General features: G+C 45.2%; 1 protein-coding gene across 2 annotated transcripts in view; it reads right to left on the bottom strand.

The window, feature by feature from the left end:
• Window positions 1-17,282, bottom strand: part of TPP2 (tripeptidyl peptidase 2) — a 635,278-nt gene that overhangs the window by 517,495 nt on the left and 100,501 nt on the right. For both annotated transcript variants that reach the window (XM_069204557.1, XM_069204556.1), the window contains exon 6: window positions 1,773-1,936. In XM_069204557.1, coding sequence (XP_069060658.1) covers window positions 1,773-1,936 — 164 coding nt within the window. The remainder of the gene's footprint in view (window positions 1-1,772; window positions 1,937-17,282) is intronic.

Genomic DNA, 17,282 nt, shown 5'->3' with positions numbered 1-17,282 from the left:
CCCTGGTGATATAAGACACTGTTCGAGAAACTGCTCTTTTGTCTTAACGAATCAAGAAGGGTGAGCCAGTCTCAACCCAAACTCACCCAGGGTCTTCCGACCTTCTCTGAGCCTCAGAACTGCTCAAGTGTGTGGTCTGGAGGTGGTCACCATGAATCTGGAAACTTTTGAATCAAAGTTCTAGCCCTTATGTTTTTGAAGTAACTGTTGAAGAAATTACAGTTCCATGTTTCTTCATCTTGCTCAGTAGCTACCAGTATCACCCTGGACTGCAATGGGGTGCTACTGGATTCCACACTTTTGGAAATAGTCTCCTGTTAGCAGCAGACAGTCAGATGTTCTTGAACGTATAGGAACCCCATTTGGGGCATACATTGAAAACTAGCCCACTATTTTCTATTATCCCATACTTTCAGCTAATAGGACTGGTAGGACTGATAACTGGCCCCTGGGCTCCAACAACAAACCAGTGACCTGGTAGCAGGAGTGAAGGGGGGGAAGCTACCAACCTGGACAACTTTGGGGGTTGGAAAGATTGCTCCTAGGTTAGGAATCTTGAAGTGGCCTATTTGGAATACCTATTTTTAAGGTCATGTGCTGGACATTGACAAAGTAAGGGTCACAATCTAGTATCCTTAAACATACATAATCTATCAATATGTTCCAAGAAAAATGAAACCTGAATGTTTATTAAGTTTACCCAGCATACTCGAAGTATACTAATGGGATGACCATCATAATACAGTTAGAGCCTGATGTTAAAAGAGAACTTGGTGCCCAGCAGGTTAAAAAGGTGTTTTGAGTTGTAACCTGGGCCAGATGGTATGAAGACAATAACCATTATATCACTTGAATAAAATCAACAAGGTTTTAGCAATTAAAAAGGTAGGTCAGTCAATTCAAGAGGAGACTTCAATTAACTGACCAGTGCCCTACCCATGTACTTAGACTATCTTCACCATGAAGAGGGTTCTCAGCTTATCAGAGAAGAGATTCTGTATATTTTTTATTAGGGTGCACATTTACTGGGCAACAGAAAATATAAGACATTGTGCCTTGACACTTATCAAAATGTTGTGTTTTTTTTCTTCCTGTTTAGATCACCACCATTAACTGTTTTTCATACTTTAAACTCGAGGTAAACATATAATAAAGATTCTCAATGTGTTGGAGAGGTATTTGTTTCGGAAAACAAGAGTTTGGATATATCTGGAGCAGTCTCAATAATCAACTTTTCGCTGTGATTTAGCACAGTGTGGCACTGGATCCTGTCTGCTTTCCAGTTCTGTAAGCCTACAGGCTATCTACACCCAAGTGCGAAGGCCACAGAAAATCTATCTAGCATGCAAAATCCGCTTTGGCTCATCACACCACCAGTGGTGGAGAACAGCAGTGCAAAACACAACCACATGTGAAAGTGCCCAGTAACCTCCCACTGACCCATAACCATGGCAATCCACAATTCCAATGCATGTAAGAAATAAAGACAATACGTAAGGAAAACCCCAGTTTCTAAAACCCTTTCAGTACCCCACCAGCAACTACAATTCACACAAAGCTACAAAAAGAAATCATTACTATGGACTGGCTAAGGTTCGATGTGAAACAATGGATGAGCTGGATACTATATTAGGTATACAGTAGTAATCACTCATGGATGCTTGAAGCACATGCAGCTCAGGAAATTACCTAAACATGTAATACCACATCAAGCTCTTGCTGGACACATTGATATACATAGATAAGTAAACTGTAAATTAAAGATTTATTACCACCACTTGTCACAACAGAAAGCAGATTTCCGTCTTCATAAATATTGATAGAGTAATTCAGCATTTCAGAGGATCCAAAAGACCCATACTCTTGTGCTTCTTTGTAGCTTCTCAATACGGTGCAAGAACTAAGGTCACCACATTCACTTGTATCCAGACAGGCTCTGGTGAAAGGGACAGCAGAACATTTAAGACATCGGTCTAAACACAGCATGCAAACACAACAAAACTTAAATACAGTTCTTGAAGGCTCTCTATGGTCACCTACATTATATTAATTTTACGTATGTTTATATTCATTCCCATTCTTCAATGTTGTATGCAATGCCGCATTAATAAACACCATACACTCATCTTCCTCTATTCTCCTCCAAGGAGCAGTCAGTAGTTAACACAAGCTGCACATAAAATTATGACAAAGAATATAAACTCTAATTCTGGTTTCAGTAACAAAAGATAAATCTATCTAAACTGGGGTTAAGATGGCCTCTAAAGTCCTGCTTTGCATGCATGAAAAGCTAAGGGGTTTACTTGCTTCATAAAATGAACTGAAACTCTTGCATGGACTAGATAAGATATCCAAGTCAAGCTTCTCTATATTATTTCTGCGGTATTACTGGAATAAAAATGTGGATTTGTAACCAGATAAGCCACAGACTCATCTGTGTGGGTTTATATAAATCCTATTAAGTGTCTCTTACTTCAAATCCCTGCCCAACTTGCTATGTGTGTTTAATTGTTTTGTGGATGTGCTTTCAAACTTAAATTTATAAAAGTACGGAAAACAGATAAATTTCATGTCCCTTTTTTGCCATGATTATAGGAAGGTCCAATGCTTCTAGATTTGTATTGCCACACATTTCTCATGTATTCCAGAATACAACAGAAATTAGATTTTTAATCATTCCAAGACGTTTGGATCTGACAGACTTTCCAAACAAGATGGATTTAAAAAAAAACTTTTCTTGGCTATATTATTGGTTATGTTTCATGTGGGCAATGTTTCCCTTTTGAGGGATTCAACAGGCTGCATCTATTTCTTGGGATGGGTATGAATGGAAAATTCTCTACATGGTGATTCTGGTTCATTCCTTGCTCATGCTCGATCATTCACAGCTGAATGGGAATCCCATGTGCCAGGAGCCAGGACAGGAAAGAAGTCTTCTTTAAAATAAAACTGGCACTTTAGAAACGTTTTAATCATTCTCTGAGGACCAGACTCGCCACATTTTTATATATATATATATATATATATATATATATATATATATATATATATATATATATATATATATATATATATATATATATATATATATATATATATATAGAAAATGTCACTTACCCAGTGTACATCTGTTCGTGGCATTAGTCGCTGCAGATTCACATGCTGTGCACATCCCGCCATCTGGTGTTGGGCTCGGAGTGTTACAAGTTGTTTTTCTTCGAAGAAGTCTTTTCGAGTCACAAGATCGAGGGACTCCTCCCATTTCGGCTCCATTGCGCATGGCCATCGAGTCCATCTTAGATTGTTTTCCCCCGCAGAGGGTGAGGTAGGAGTTGTATATGCTAGTAATAGTGCCCATGCAATGGAGCGAATACGTATGTACATAATGCAGTTTAAAGTAATATATATATTTACAAATATACAGATGTTCAAGATCAACTTCTAAACGGCTACAGGCTCCCGGGGAGGCGGGTGGGCGCATGTGAATCTTCAGCGACTAATGCCACGAACAGATGTACACTGGGTAAGTGACATTTTCCGTTCGGTGGCATGTGTAGCTGCAGATACACATGCTGTGCATAGACTAGTAAGCAGTTATCTCCCCAAAAGCGGTGGTTCAGCCTGTAGGAGTTGAAGTTGTCTGAAACAATGTTCGTAGTACTGCTTGGCCTACTGTGGCTTGCTGTGTTGTTAGCACGTCTACACAGTAGTGTTTGGTAAATGTATGAGGCGTAGACCATGTAGCTGCCTTACATATTTCTGTCATTGGAATATTTCCTAGAAAGGCCATGGTAGCACCTTTCTTTCTAGTTGAGTGTGCCTTTGGTATAATAGGCAGTTCTCTTTTTGCTTTAAGATAGCAGGTTTGAATGCACTTAACTATCCATCTAGCAATGCCTTGCTTAGAAATTGGATTTCCTGTATGACGTTTTTGGAAAGCAATAAATAATTGTTTTGTTTTGCGAATTAGTTTTGTTCTGTCAATGTAGTACATTAACGCTCTTTTGATGTCTAATGTATGTAGTGCTCTTTCAGCTACAGAGTCTGGCTGTGGGAAGAACACTGGTAATTCTACTGTTTGATTTAAGTGAAACGGTGATCTGACTTTTGGTAAAAATTTAGGATTTGTTCGTAGAACTACTTTATGCTTGTGTATCTGAATAAATGGTTCTTGTATGGTAAATGCTTGAATTTCACTTACTCTTCTTAAAGATGTGATGGCAATTAAAAATGCAACTTTCCATGTTAAGTATTGCATTTCACAAGAGTGCATGGGCTCAAAAGGTGGACCCATGAGTCGTTTTAAGACAATGTTGAAGTTCCATGAAGGAACTGGTGGTGTTCTTGGTGGTATAATTCTCTTTAGACCTTTCATAAATGCTTTTATGACTGGTATTCTAAATAGAGAAGTTGAGTGCGAAATTTGCAGGTAAGCTGAAATTGCTGTAAGATGTATTTTAATGGAAGAAAAAACTAGCTTCGATTTTTGCAAATGTAGTAAGTATCCTACTATGTCTTTGGCAGATGCGTGTAAGGGTTGAATTTGATTATTGTGGCAGTAATAAACAAATTGTTTCCACTTATTTGCATAGCAATGTCTAGTGTAGGTTTCCTAGCTTGTTTTATGACCTCCATACATTCCTGTGTAAGGTCTAAATGTCCGAACTCTAGGACTTCAGGAGCCAGATTGCTAGATTCAGCGATGCTGGATTTGGGTGTCTGATCTGTTGTTTGTGTTGTGTTAACAGATCTGGTATGTTTGGTAGTTCGACATGAGGCACTACTGAGAGGTCTAGTAGTGTTGTGTACCAAGGTTGCCTTGCCCATGTTGGTGCTATTAGTATGAGTTTGAGTTTGTTTTGACTCAGCTTGTTTACTAGATATGGAAGGAGTGAGAGAGGGGGAAAAGCGTAAGCAAATATCCCTGACCAACTCATCCATAACGCATTGCCCTGAGACTGATCTTGTGGGTACCTGGATGCGAAGTTTTGGCATTTTGCGTTTTCCTTTGTTGCAAATAGATCTATTTGTGGTGTTCCCCAACTTTGGAAGTAAGTATTCAGTATTTGGGGGTGAATCTCCCATTCGTGGATCTCTTGGTGATCCCGAGAAAGATTGTCCGCTAGCTGGTTCTGAATTCCTGGAATAAATTGTGCTATTAGGCGAATGTGGTTGTGAATCGCCCAATGCCATATTTTCTGTGCCAGGAGACACAACTGTGTTGAGTGTGTGCCTCCCTGTTTGTTTAGGTAATACATCGTTGTCATGTTGTCTGTTTTGACAAGAATGTGTTTGTAGCTTATTATGGGTTGAAATGCTTTCAGCGCTAGAAATACTGCCAATAGTTCTAAGTGATTTATGTGAAACTGTTTTTGGTGAGTGTCCCATTGTCCTTGGATGCTGTATTGACTAAGGTGTGCTCCCCACCCTATCATGGAGGCATCTGTTGTTATTACATATTGTGGCACTGGGTCTTGGAAAGGCCGCCCTTGGTTTAAATTTATACTGTTCCACCATTGAAGCGAGGTGTATGTTTGGCGGTCTACCAACACCAGATCTAGAATTTGACCCTGTGCCTGTGACCACTGGGATGCTAGGCTGCATGTGCAACCTTGCGTTTGGGACAATGGCTATGCATGAGGACATCATGCCTAGGAGTTTCATCACCTTTTTGACTTGTAATACAGGCCATGTATCCAAATCAAAAAATACATTGTGAAATGCCTGAACCCTTTGTGGACTTGGAGTGGCAATCCCCTTAGCTGTGTTGATTGTCGCCCCTAAGTATTGCTGTGTTTGACAAGGCAGAAGGTGTGACTTTGTGTAATTGATTGAGAAACCTAGTTTGTGGAGGGTTTCTATGACATACTTTGTGTGTTGTGAACACCTTTCTAGAGTGTTGGTTTTGATTAACCAATCGTCTAGGTACGGGAACACATGTATTTGCTGCCTTCTGATGTGTGCAGCTACGACTGCTAGGCACTTTGTAAAAACTCTTGGCGCAGTTGTTATTCCGAATGGCAACACCTTGAATTGGTAATGTATTCCTTGGAATACAAACCTTAAGTACTTTCTGTGTGAAGGATGTATCGGTATATGGAAATATGCATCCTTTAGGTCTAGTGTTGTCATGTAGTTTTGTTGTTTGAGTAGTGGGATTACGTCTTGTAATGTCACCATGTGAAAGTGATCTGATTTGATTTAGGTATTTAATGTTCGGAGATCTAATATAGGTCTCAGAGTTTTGTCTTTTTTGGGTATGAGAAAGTACAGATAGTAAACTCCTGTTCCTTTCTGGTGTTCTGGTACTAATTCTATTGCTTCTTTTAGTAGTAATGGTTGAACTTCTAGTCCTAGAAGATTTATATGTTCTTTTGACATAGTGTGTTTTCGGTGGTACGTTTGGAGGGAATTTGAGAAATTCTATGCAATAACCATGCTGGATAATTGCCAGTACCCAAGTGTCTGTTGTTATCTCCTCCCAGTGTTTGTAAAATTGTCTTAGTCTCCCCCCCAAAGGTGTTATGTGTTGGGGATGTGTGACTTGGAAGTCACTGTTTGTTTTGAGGGGTTTTGGGGCTTTGGAACTTCCCTCTATTTTTTTGGGAATTGTGCCCCTCTATATTGCCCCCGAAAACTTCCCCGCTGGTATTGGCTTTGATAAGTGGGCCTTGCTTGTGAGGTTGTGGCCTCTGTAGGTTGACCTCGAAACCCTCCCCTAAATGGTGTTTTGCAAAATGTGCCTCTGCTTTGTGGGGAGTAGAGTGCGCCCATGGCTTTTGCGGTATCAGTATCTTTTTTGAGTTTTTCAATAGCAGTGTCGACTTCCGGCCCAAACAACTGCTGTTCATTAAAGGGCATATTCAGCACGGCTTGTTGTATTTCCGGCTTGAATCCTGACGTACGCAACCATGCGTGTCTCCTTATTGTTATTGCAGTATTTACTGTCCTTGCAGCTGTATCTGCTGCGTTCATTGATGACCGTATCTGATTATTGGAGATACTTTGTCCTTCTTCTACCACTTGTTGTGCCCTTTTCTGGAACTCTTTGGGTAAGTGTTCTATGAAATGCTGCATTTTGTCCCAATGAGCTCTATCGTATCTTGCCAAAAGTGCTTGTGAATTGGCAATACGCCATTGGTTTGCTGCTTGTGCTGCAACTCTTTTACCCGCAGCATCGAATTTGCGACTCTCCTTGTCTGGAGGTGGTGCATCTCCCGAGGTATGAGAGTTTGCTCTCTTGCGAGCTGCCCCAACAACCACAGAATCTGGTGTTAATTGCTGCGTAATATAAACAGGGTCTGTTGGTGGTGGCTTGTACTTTTTTTCCACCCTTGGAGTTATGGCTCTGCCTTTAACAGGCTCCTGAAATATTTGTTTTGAATGTTTTAGCATTCCTGGGAGCATAGGTAAGCTTTGGTATTGACTATGAGTGGAGGAGAGTGTATTAAATAAAAAGTCATCTTCAATTGGTTCTGAATGCAAGGTGACGTTATGAAACGCAGCTGCCCTTGAGACCACCTGCGTGTAGGATGTACTGTCTTCAGGTGGCGACGGTCTTGTAGGGTAACAGTCTGGGCTGTTATCTGATACAGGAGCATCATAAACGTCCCATGCATCAGGATCATCTTGACTCATTGCGGTATGAGTCGGAGATTGCATCAGTGGTGGAGTGGCTACCGGTGATGTGTGCATTGATGGTGGTGGAGATGGTGGTGGAGTTGTTTGTCTTGCCACCTTTGCCTGTGGCTGCTTGTCCTTTTCTTGAAAGGCAAGTCTTCTTTTTATCTTAATTGGGGGAAGAGTGCTTATCTTCCCTGTGTCTTTTTGAATGTGGAGCCTTCTTTGAGTGTAGTCTGGCTCAACAGATTGAAGTTCCTCTCCGAACTTATGTCCTTGCATCTGGGAGGACAATCCCTGTTCCTCTGTGTAGGAACCTGTTTTCGGTTCCGAGGCTGGATGTTTCGGAATCGATATCTTTTCGGTCGCCATTTTAGGCTCCGAGGCAACCTTCTTTATTTTCGGCATCGTGGTTTCTCAGTGCCGAACCATTTCGGTGCCACTGTCTCGGTGCCAAATCTGTTCGGAGCCGCTGTCTCGGGCCCGAGATTGCTGTGCGGCGGGTATCTCGACCGGAGTCGGATGACTTCGCCACATGCATGCCCTTTTTCGGTGCCGATGATCGGTCACCTATTTTTCGGGTTAAGCCATGGCCTGATGGCGGTGGCGTCCCCTGGGCTTTTGTTGTCTTCTCGTGAGTTTTATGTTTCGACGTCTTACTCACGGTTTTCGGCGATTCTTCGGGACCGAGCTCGTCCGAGTCCGATTCATGGATGGAGAAGCTTTCTTCTTCCTCCTCAAAACGCCCTTGTCCTGTCGGCGCCAACGCCATCTGCAGTCTTCTTGCTCTTTGGTCTCTTAATGTCTTCCTCGACCGAAACGCTCGACAGGCTTCACAGGTATCCTCCTTGTGCTCTGGAGACAGACAAGTTACAGACCAGATGCTGATCTGTATATGGATACTTGTTATGGCATTTTGGGCAGAAGCGGAATGGGGTCCGTTCCATCAGCCTTGAAGAGACACGTGGCCGGGCCGACCAGGCCCCGACGGGGGGGATTGAAAAAACCCCGAAGGGCCACCGGAGCTCTTCAAAAGTCGGTGTCGATCTTTTATAACTAACCCGATACCGAACGCAAACAATACCGACGATTTTTCTGAGATTCTAACTAACTTTCCGACCCGAAACACGGAGCGAAAAGGAACACGTCCGAACCCGATGGCGGAAAAAAAAAAATCTAAGATGGAGTCGACGCCCATGCACAATGGAGCCGAAATGGGAGGAGTCCCTCGATCTCGTGACTCGAAAAGACTTCTTCAAAGAAAAACAACTTGTAACACTCCGAGCCGAACACCAGATGGCGGGATGTGCACAGCATGTGTATCTGCAGCTACACATGCCACCGAACATATATATATATATATATATATATATATATATATATATATATATATATATATATATATAAAAATAAATATAAATATATAAATGTCAACAACCAGCAGACCCAAATCCTACCTTTTTTTTTAATTTTATTTGGAATATTTCAATAATAAAACAAAACTGGCATAAAGCATCAAATCAGGGGGGAAAAAAACACAAAGTGGGAATCAGTACAGTAGTAGTCAAGATAGTTGTTCACGTGGTTATGTACATGTAACATGTTGCAGGGTAGGTAAACAAAGGGAACTGCATCTAACCATCAACACAAAACTCTGACATTTCATTCACATAAATGTCCTCAACATGATGTCTCTCCTACTTTATAGAATATAAAGTGTTTATAATCACCCATTCCTCATTTGACTTACATCTCAACAGTCTATCTTACAATTTAAGAAGACTGAATGAAGCATTATCAATGATACTATACGTCCTTCCCTTCCGGGGGGTCTAATGACATGAGATATTCTCATGGAGGACCCAAAAACATCTTTTAGGGGGAGGACAGGGAATTAGTTTACTGTACATGCCCACTGCTTTACTACAATAATCTGAATCTCGATTCTACTCTTCTGTGGTTAGTACCGGACACCTACCCTACAGGATAGCCACCAGCCTTTTTACCAGTATCAAGGCTATAGTTGTAATTTGCTTCACGATAAACGGTGCCTAATTCACAAACCCTGATAATCAACTATTGGAGGAGGGGCGGGGTAGGAGGCTCTAAAACTTACCCTAATCGACTTAACTGCTAAATGAAATATTTGTCCTTCAAAAGCATATGCCACCAAGCCATGTATAAGAAATCTACCAGATGATTCTGACATTTGACACGCACTGAATTGTGAATTAAAACTGTGGGCCTTAACATAGCTGGAGTACAATATAACCTGTGTAAGTAATCATAGTGTATTTTTCTGAATCTACTGCTCATGGAGACTTGCTTTGTTTGGGAGCAGAAATAAATTCATTGTTTATTCTTAAATCCCTCTCTGCATGTTTAAAAGTCTGTACTGAAAGCGCTATTATGTTATATAAACTGGGGGCTATGTGCCAGACGAACGAGTTACTTACCTTCAGTAACGACTTTTCTGGTGGATACATTAGCTACCTGTGGATTCCTCACCTAATGAATACTCCCATGGCGCCAGCATTCGACGGAAATAATCTTCCTAGTCTCTGCACGTCGACGAGGACGTCACTCTAGCCCACGCGACGCCGTCTGACGTCATACAGGCAATAAGAGGTCCTCGACGACGTGCCGACGTCAGTACCAACATTTTTTACGTGCATGAGAACAACCACCCAATGCAATGAAAGAGCAAGGCAACATCCCATAACCTTGTAAAATACACAATATTGCAATGAATAGCTGTAAATTTAATATAACTAACAAATATATGCAAATCATGTATGTACACAAAGATATATACATATATATATATATATATATATATATACAGATAATATACACACGTATCCATATATACAACGTCTATTGCAACCTTGAAGACCAAGAGGAGCGCACTCAAGGATTACTTGGTAAGACCAGAAAGGCAACGGGGAGGCGGGTGGGACCGTGAGGAATCCACAGGTAGCTAATGTATCCACCAGAAAAGTCGTTACCGAAGGTAAGTAACTCGTTCTTCTGATGGATACAACTACCTGTGGATTCCTCACCTAATGAATAGAGTCCCAAAGCAGTACCACGCCCGGTGGCGGGTGCCTAAATGGTCAAACCAAGAAATCCTGCAGCACTGACCGTGCAAAATGGCCGTCCCTTCTGACCTCAGAGTCCAAACAGTAATGTTTCGCAAAAGTGTGAAGGGACGACCAAGTTGCGGCCTTGCAGATGTCAACCACAGGAACACCCCTGGCCAAGGCCGAAGTGGCCGACTTAGCTCTGGTGGAATGAGCTCTAATGCCCTCCGGAGGGTCCTTCTTTGCCAAAGAGTAACAGATTTTAATGCAAAGAACCACCCACCTGGAGTGTTCTCTTGTGGACTGCCTTTCCTCTCCTCTTGCCCACGTACCCGATGAACAGCTGATCCTCCAGCCTGAAATCCTTTGTTCTATCAATAAAGAAGCTCAACGCCCTCTTTGGGTCCAGACGGTGCAGTCTTTCTTCCTCTTTAGAAGGATGAGGCGGAGGATAGAACGTGGACAAAGTAATTGTCTGAGCCAAATGGAAGGGTGAAACAACCTTCGGGAGGAAAGCAGCCTTGGTCCTCAACACCACCTTATCCCCATAAAAAGTTGTATAAGGGGGCTTTACCGATAAGGCCTGCAACTCACTCACTCTCCTTGCAGATGTTATAGCTACCAGAAAAACTGTTTTTATAACCAAATACCTTAAGGGGCAAGAATGCATAGGATCAAAAGGGGACCCCATAAGGAAAGTCAGGACCAAGGACAAATCCCATTGCGGCATAACGAATGGTTTTGGAGGATATTTATTTAGAAGACCTTTCAAGAATCTGATAACAATAGGGGATTTAAATAACGATGGTTGGTCTGGAAGACAAATGAAGGCTGACAAGGCCGACAAATAACCCTTAATGGTAGCCACTGCACAACCTTTCTGCGCTAGAGAGAGAGCAAAAGACAAAACGTCCGATAGATGAGCATGTAAGGGATCAATCTGCCTCTCTCCACACCACGCAACAAATTTAGACCACCTATTAGCGTAGATAGATTTAGCGGAGTGTCGCCTGGCCGCTAATATAACATCCACTACATCAGGCGGGAGAGAGAAGGAACTCAGGTTGCCCCGTTCAATCTCCAGACATGTAGGTGCAGACTCTGGAGGTTGGGGTGTAAAACCTGCCCCTGCGACTGCGAGAGGAGGTCTGCCCTGAAAGGGAGACGGAGCGGAGGGCACATTGAGAGTTGGAGAAGGTCGGAGTACCACACCCTCCTTGGCCAATCCGGAGCTATTAAGATGACTAGCGCCCGGTCTTGGCGAATCTTCCTCAATACTCGAGGAATCAAGGGTATGGGAGGAAACGCGTAAAGCAACTGGCCGCACCAGGTTATTTGAAACGCGTCCCCTAACGCTCCCTGCATCGGATACTGGAGGCTGCAGAATAACGGACAATGCGCGTTCTCCAGAGTGGCAAACAGATCTACCCGAGGAAACCCCCACCTTTGGAAGATCAAACAGGCTTGATCTGGATGGAGACGCCACTCGTGGTCCGCCGAGAATTGGCGACTGAGACCGTCCGCACGTACATTCAAGACCCCGGCCAGATGATTTGCTACCAAGCAAATCTGATGGTCTTTTGCCCAGGACCATAGTCGAAGAGCTTCTCTGCAGAGAAGGTACGACCCTACTCCTCCCTGTTTGTTTAGGTACCACATCGTGGTAGTATTGTCCTTCAGGACCTGTACCGACTGACCACGAAGGGAAGGGAGGAAGGCCTTGAGAGCCAGACGTACAGCCCGTAACTCTAACAGATTGATCTGAAACATCTGCTCCTCTGGAGACCAAAGGCCTTTGATCTCCAGATCCCCCAGATGAGCTCCCCACCCTAGAGTGGAAGCATCCGTTATGACCGTGGTCACTGGTGGCGACTGCGCGAATGGCTTTCCTTGTGAAAGATTGTTGCTCGCAATCCACCACTTCAAGTCCACAGCAGCATCTCTGGAGATCTTGACAGCACCTTCTAGATCTCCTTTGTGTTGAGACCACTGACTTCGGAGGCACCACTGAAGAGCCCTCATGTGCCAGCGAAAATGCATGACCAACAGAATGCAGGAGGCAAACAGACCGAGCAGACGAAGGACCTTGAGGACTGGAACTACCGCTCCATTTCGAAACATTGGAACCAATTCCTGAATATCTTGAATCCGCTGAGGCAGAGGAAAGGCTCGACTCAATGTTGTATCCAGTACTGCCCCTATGAACAGGAGGCACTGAGAGGGCTCCAGGTGAGATTTGGGCTTGTTCACCGAAAAACCCAGGTCGAACAACAACTGAGTCGTTGACTGCAGATGATGCGACACAAGCTCCGGCGACTTGGCTTTGATCAACCAGTCGTCCAAGTAAGGGAATACTGCTATCCCCTTCCTTCTGAGCTCTGCCGCAACCACCGACATCACCTTCGTGAAGACTCGAGGTGCTGAAGTAAGACCAAACGGAAGGACCGCAAACTGATAGTGCTGCGATCCCACCATAAACCGGAGATACTTCCTGTGTGACTTGAGTATCGAGATATGAAAGTAAGCATCCTGCAAGTCGACAGACACCATCCAATCTTCCTTGTTCAACGCCCAAAGCACCTGAGCTAGGGTCAGCATCTTGAACTTTTCCTGTTTGAGGAACCAATTCAAGATCCTCAGGTCCAGGATTGGTCTCAACCGACCATCCTTCTTGGGAATCAGGAAATACCTTGAGTAACAACCTCGACCCCTTTCCTGCTCTGGGACCAACTCTACCGCGCCCTTTGAAAGGAGGACTTGTACCTCCTGTTCTAGCAACAGGAGGTGTTCTTCTGAACAATAAGATGGGCGGGGCGGGATGAGGGGCGGGAACTCCCGAAAGGGAAGGGTGTAGCCTTTTCCCACAATACTGAGAACCCAAGTGTCCGTTGTAATAGTCTTCCACTTGCGGAGAAAATGCTGTAATCTTCCCCCTACAGGAGAGGAGTGAGTGGGAAATGGTGGAAGCCTAAGGCTGCTTTCCATGCTGCACCCCTCCAGAGGAAGAGGCAGAGTGCTGCTGAGAGGCTCCTCTGGTGCGGGCCCTCCCTCTCCCTCTAAAAGATCTATAGGGATGGGAAGAGGCAGGTTGCTGGAATCTCCCCCGAAAGGAAGAGGAGGAAGAGCCACGCCCAAATCCCCGAAACCTCCTGAAAATCCTGGAAGAGGCAGAGGAAGAAGGAGCTTGGAGTCCTAGCGTTTTGGCTGTGGCCCTGCTCTCCTTAAAACGTTCCAAGGCCGAATCTGCCTTGGCGCCAAACAGCTTGTCCCCATCAAAAGGGAGATCCAATAGGGTTGACTGCACATCTGCAGAAAACCCCGAATTACGGAGCCAGGCCTGTCTCCTTGCCACCACAGTCGTGCCCATTGCTCTGGCCACCGAGTCGGTCGTATCCAGCCCAGCCTGAATAATCTGGGTCGCAGCAGCCTGGGCATCTGAAACAACATCCAAAAGACCCTGGGGAAGCTCCGTAAATGATGAGGAAATGTCATCCATAAGAGCATGAACATATCTCCCCAGGATACAATTTGCGTTGGTGGCCTTCAACGCCAGACTGCAGGACGAAAAGATTTTCTTGGACTGTGCATCCAGTTTCTTCGAGTCTCTGTCCCCAGGCACCGTCGGGAAAGAACCAGGCGCTGATTTGGATGAACAGGAGGCCTGCACCACCAAGCTCTCCCGTGTAGGGTGCCTAGAAAGAAAGCCAGGGTCAGTTGGTGCAGCTCGATACCTCCTGGCTACGGCTCTATGAACCGCTGGGGAAGATACTGGTCTCTTCCACACCTCTAGCACCGGATCCAGCAAAGCGTCATTAAAGGGCAATAGAGGCTCTGCCGCAGCTGAGGCCGGATGAAGCACCTCTGTCAGAAGGTTCCGTTTTGTCTCTGCCACCGGCAAAGGCAGGTCCAGAAAACTAGCTGCCTTCCGTACCACTGCGTGAAAGGAAGCAGCCTCCTCCGTGTATTCCCCTGGAGACGAAAGATCCCACTCAGGCGAAGTGTCCAGCCCACTGGCTGTATCTAGACCATGCAGTCCATCAACCGAGTCCTCTAGTTCTCCTTCTTCCAGGACTCGTTGGTACTCCTGCTCCTCTAATAAACGGAGAGCACGTCTCCTCGAATGAAGCCTCTGCTCGATACGCGGAGTCGACAATGCCTCCGCCGAAGCCGAAGATCGGCGCCGATCTTCAGAAGCCACCGACGCCGCGTCCGGCGCCACAGGTAACTTCGGCGCCGATGAAAGAGCACTCGGAGCGGATGGACCCACCGGAGTCACAGGACGAAATCCCGACGTCGACGGGATGGAAATCTCCGGGGCCAATCCCTCCGAAGCCACCGGAGCGGCCACCGGCGCCGAGCCCACGTTCCCAAAAGGGAGAAAGGGCATAAAGGGTGCCGGCCGTAGAGGTGCAGGATCACCCAATGAAAATGCCAAAGGGCCAGCCGGAGCACCCCCTGGAGCCATCTGTTGGAAGATGGTATACATCGCATTTAGGAATGCGGTACTATCGGCTCCAGGGGTGGGAAAAGCCGGATACTGGGGTGCCTGTATCGAAGGCGACCCCGACGCCGGCCTCGATGTCTGCGACGCCGGGGACAACACCAGAGGCTGCACCACTTCAATCACCGACGCCTGTCCAGGTGAAGTCGGTGACGCCGGAGAGGGCAACGGCGTCGATGGATGCGGCGTGACCGTGGGACTGACCTCCCAAGTCCTCCGGCGCCGATCCGAAGACCTGGAACGAGTCTCCTTGCTCGAATGGCGCCGTGATTCTCTACGGCGCCGGGAGTCTCGATGACGCCGATGCCTTGGCGAAGAAGACTTCTTATGATGTTTTTCTTTCTTCGACTTCGCCATAAACAACTTCGCCTCACGTTCCTTGAGGGCCTTTGGATTCATGTGCTGGCATGAATCGCAAGTCGAGACGTCGTGGTCGGAGATTAAACACCAAAGACAGTCGGAGTGAGGATCCGTAACTGACATCTTGCCCCCACACTCACGACAAGGCTTAAAACCCGACTTTCTCTGCGACATTATTACTGCAGCGAAGGACTACGCAGCAAAAACTACACTGTAACCACGAAAGTAACAGTTGCTCCCTCGAAGATAACCGTTTCGAATGCACGGAAAAAAGGGAACCGACGTCGGCACGTCGTCGAGGACCTCTTATTGCCTGTATGACGTCAGACGGCGTCGCATGGGCTAGAGTGACGTCCTCGTCGACGTGCAGAGACTAGGAAGAAGATTTCCGTCGAATGCTGGCGCCATGGGAGTATTCATTAGGTGAGGAATCCACAGGTAGTTGTATCCATCAGAATGAAGTGCATAATATCACAAGTGAGTGGTATCAGTGCCTGAGGTTGAGCTGAAAATAACAAATTCTCTCAGTGATGTATTCTTGTAGGAAGCTGGGTCTTTACATAGTATACCAACAGGAGGCATGCTGTGTAAGGATTTCAGGTATCTCATTACTAGTGGACAGGACTATCTTTAAAAATCCCAAGTGCCCTATTTATGGTAGGGTGGTCGAGCAGCTTAGGCTAATCAAAGAAGAGTGTTAGACATTTGCTGCATACACAGTCAATAAATGGCACACACACACTAAATAATGAGATCCAGGCCAATTTATAAAAAATAACACATTTTTATATATTTCTTAACACAAAGGACTTGGTTATTGGGTAAATACTTTTTAAGTTAGCAGCAAATAGATTTTCATTGACTTTACTGAGGTAACGTTATCATATGGGGAAAAAAGCATATACTGCATATGGGTACTTGGCAACAACTTACAGTACTGTTCTTCTGGAGTTAAGCTAAGTATGGGGCAAGATTCAAGGCAGCACCAACAGGTCACTTTGGGAGGTACTAGGGCATCCAGGTGAGAGGGTGCTTTACAGAGTCAGCTGTCCCATTCACATGGGGAAAATAGGCTGAAAGAGGGTGCAGGGTAGTAGTTTTGCTACTCCAATGGAGATACTGGTGGTTTCTAGAAGTTATGGCAGTTCTCACAGGCTTCTGGAGGCAGAGCAGCTGCAGGACGAGTACATTTTGGTGCAACTGTTGAGGACAGCAGGCAGGCTTAAGGCTTTTTGCTGCTCTTCAATGCCCTCCTTCTTAGGTCACCAGACTCTGATATCCTGGTGTCATGGGGCCACCTTAATACTCTTTTAAGGGGAGAGAAGGGTAGTTGCCAATGGGCAACTTACCACTGGGGTCACTACACTGTCTAGATAAACACTTCCTGTGGGGAGTGCACATCACCCCGTCCCGGAGTTCCTAATTTCACCACAACCAAGATAATTTTTGTGTTCACTTCAGGTAACCCACCTAAGGGTTGTGACTAGCCCAGAGGTGTAACACGTCTCCTACCATAGCTAATTCCCCACCTGTCCTCGCGCAAAATGGGCCTCAGGGAAGGGGTGGCATCCACCAGGTCTTAGGGAAGCCAGGCTTGCATATCAAAGGCAGTATGCTCTTTGAAGCTCCCTGCCTTGACATGGTAATTTACTAGTCTTCCTGATGGAGGTGGTGTAAACACCTCCTGCTAGAGCAGGCATTGTTTCTGTCCTCAGAGC

Source organism: Pleurodeles waltl, chromosome 8 (genome assembly GCF_031143425.1).
Source record: "Pleurodeles waltl isolate 20211129_DDA chromosome 8, aPleWal1.hap1.20221129, whole genome shotgun sequence".
NCBI lineage: Eukaryota > Metazoa > Chordata > Amphibia > Caudata > Salamandridae > Pleurodeles > Pleurodeles waltl.
The sequence above is the reverse complement of the archived record's forward strand: the minus strand, read 5'-3'. Positions and strand labels throughout refer to the sequence as shown.